Below are 1855 nucleotides of genomic sequence, written 5' to 3'. Positions count from 1 at the left end.
TGACCGATTTTGATGAAATTTAGATACCGGATAAAACAACTTATCCGGTATCTATGAGAACGGCCAACATCCATTTTTCATCCCCCTAAATGATCAGAGTAAGGCAGAAGAGCGTTTGCCGGGTGCAGCTAGTGTTCTATATATTTTGCTAAATAAACGATTTTTATTTTATTTTTTATTTATTTTAAGCACGAAAAGGGGGTCGAGAGTGGGGGTAAATTAGCTTCAACGTAGTAAGAATACATTTTTAGGGTGATATTACACAATTGCCTAAGGGAATTTGTCAGTTGATAACGAATCACAGCCAGTCACAAAAACTATGTATTTGCGAGTGAGGGTAGTTGGATCGAACATTGAGTTCACATCGTCTGAACACCAGGCACAAGCCGTACGGAAGCGCCGCGTTACAAAGTGAGGTGACATTTTATTGGATTCGATAGCTCAACGAGTTGTGATACGTTTAATGAAAAGCGACATCTGTGTCATCAACTAGCTGTCCGCCCCGGCTTAGCCCGTGCCGCATATATAGCCTATGTCACCCAGTGAAGTTGTAGCCTTCTAACGGTGAAGGAATTTTTGCAATCGGTTCAATAGTCGTTTTTGGGTGAAAATCCTATCCTACTAATACTATAAATGCTAAAGTTTGTAAGAATGTGTGCGTGTGTTTGTTGCTCTTTCCCGTAAAAACTACTGAACCGTTTGCAATGAAATTTGGTACATAGACAGCTGGACAACTGGAATAGCATATAGGCAACTTTTCTTCCAGATATTCCTTCGGGATACGGACTTATGCGGGTGAAACCGCGGGGGTGCAGCTGGTGTTATATTAAAATACAAAAGTTTCCTCGTTATAATATTAATCCTGATGACTTATTAACCACTTTTTGATAATTTAACTCCCAAGTTATATGCTAAATGCATTTAAATGTACGAGTATATAATTGTCTGCTGGTGTGTACTGTGTAGCACTTCAACGCACTACAAGCGGACCTCGTCAGGAACCCGGACCTGACGTGGCGGGAGGCGAAGAAGCAGCTGAAGAAGGACCACAGATACAGTCTCGCTGACGACCTCACCAAAGAAGACAAGGTCTGTGTCTCTCTTTTCTTTTTTTTTGTCATCGTCAATCTGAGAATTAACCAATCTAGCACAACCTGGAACTCACATATGATACATACGTAATTATTCTTTATTTTCTTATTTTTGTTATTTGTTGAAGTGAAACTTCTTTAGAATTGTTGTGATTTCAAACCTGATGCAACGGAAAAAAACGACAGGTAAGAATGAAGCGTGCAAAGAATGAGACAGAGATATACATACTATTTTATATTTTACATATATATACATCTCATTCTTTTGTCGATTTACTGAAGTTTCACTTATATCGTGTGTGAATCGCACACACACCTTTTTCTTTAATTATTTTTTTTCTGTTTCATGTGCATTTCCTTTCGTTTCTGTGTGTTGGATATAATTTCACCCTTTCGAAAGCTGGTATTGTTCGTCTGTTCCTCGTTATTTCCTTTCGTATGTGCTCCACTCTAAACGCCGTCCTCTTTTTTTTTATATCATAGCGGGCAACTGAGCTTGTGGTTCGCCAGATGGTAAGCGATCACCACCGCCCATGAACATTCGCAAAGGTAGTGCCTCTACGAATGTGCTGCACACTATAGAGTAAGGGAAAAGGAAAGGATTAAAGACTGGAAAGAAGGAATGGACTGGGATGGGTGAGGAAAAGGAAACGGGCCTCCGGCCATGCCACTATTTCTATTATTATATTCTATATATATCCTCGTCCGCAGGAGCGGCTGTTCAACCAGCACATCGGCGCGCTGGCGCACAAGCGGCGCGACCG

The 1855-nt window shown here is 40.8% G+C and overlaps 1 protein-coding gene across 1 annotated transcript in view; it reads left to right on the top strand.

Annotated features, from left to right (window-relative positions):
* Nucleotides 1–1855, top strand: part of LOC119838870 (transcription elongation regulator 1-like) — a 35718-nt gene that overhangs the window by 29791 nt on the left and 4072 nt on the right. Inside the window, exon 20 of the mRNA XM_038365013.1 lies at nt 967–1089. Coding sequence (XP_038220941.1) covers nt 967–1089 — 123 coding nt within the window. The remainder of the gene's footprint in view (nt 1–966; nt 1090–1855) is intronic.

The sequence above is a fragment of the Zerene cesonia genome, unplaced genomic scaffold, assembly GCF_012273895.1.
Source record: "Zerene cesonia ecotype Mississippi unplaced genomic scaffold, Zerene_cesonia_1.1 Zces_u006, whole genome shotgun sequence".
Taxonomy (NCBI): domain Eukaryota; kingdom Metazoa; phylum Arthropoda; class Insecta; order Lepidoptera; family Pieridae; genus Zerene; species Zerene cesonia.
This window is presented reverse-complemented; position numbering and strand designations above follow the sequence as displayed.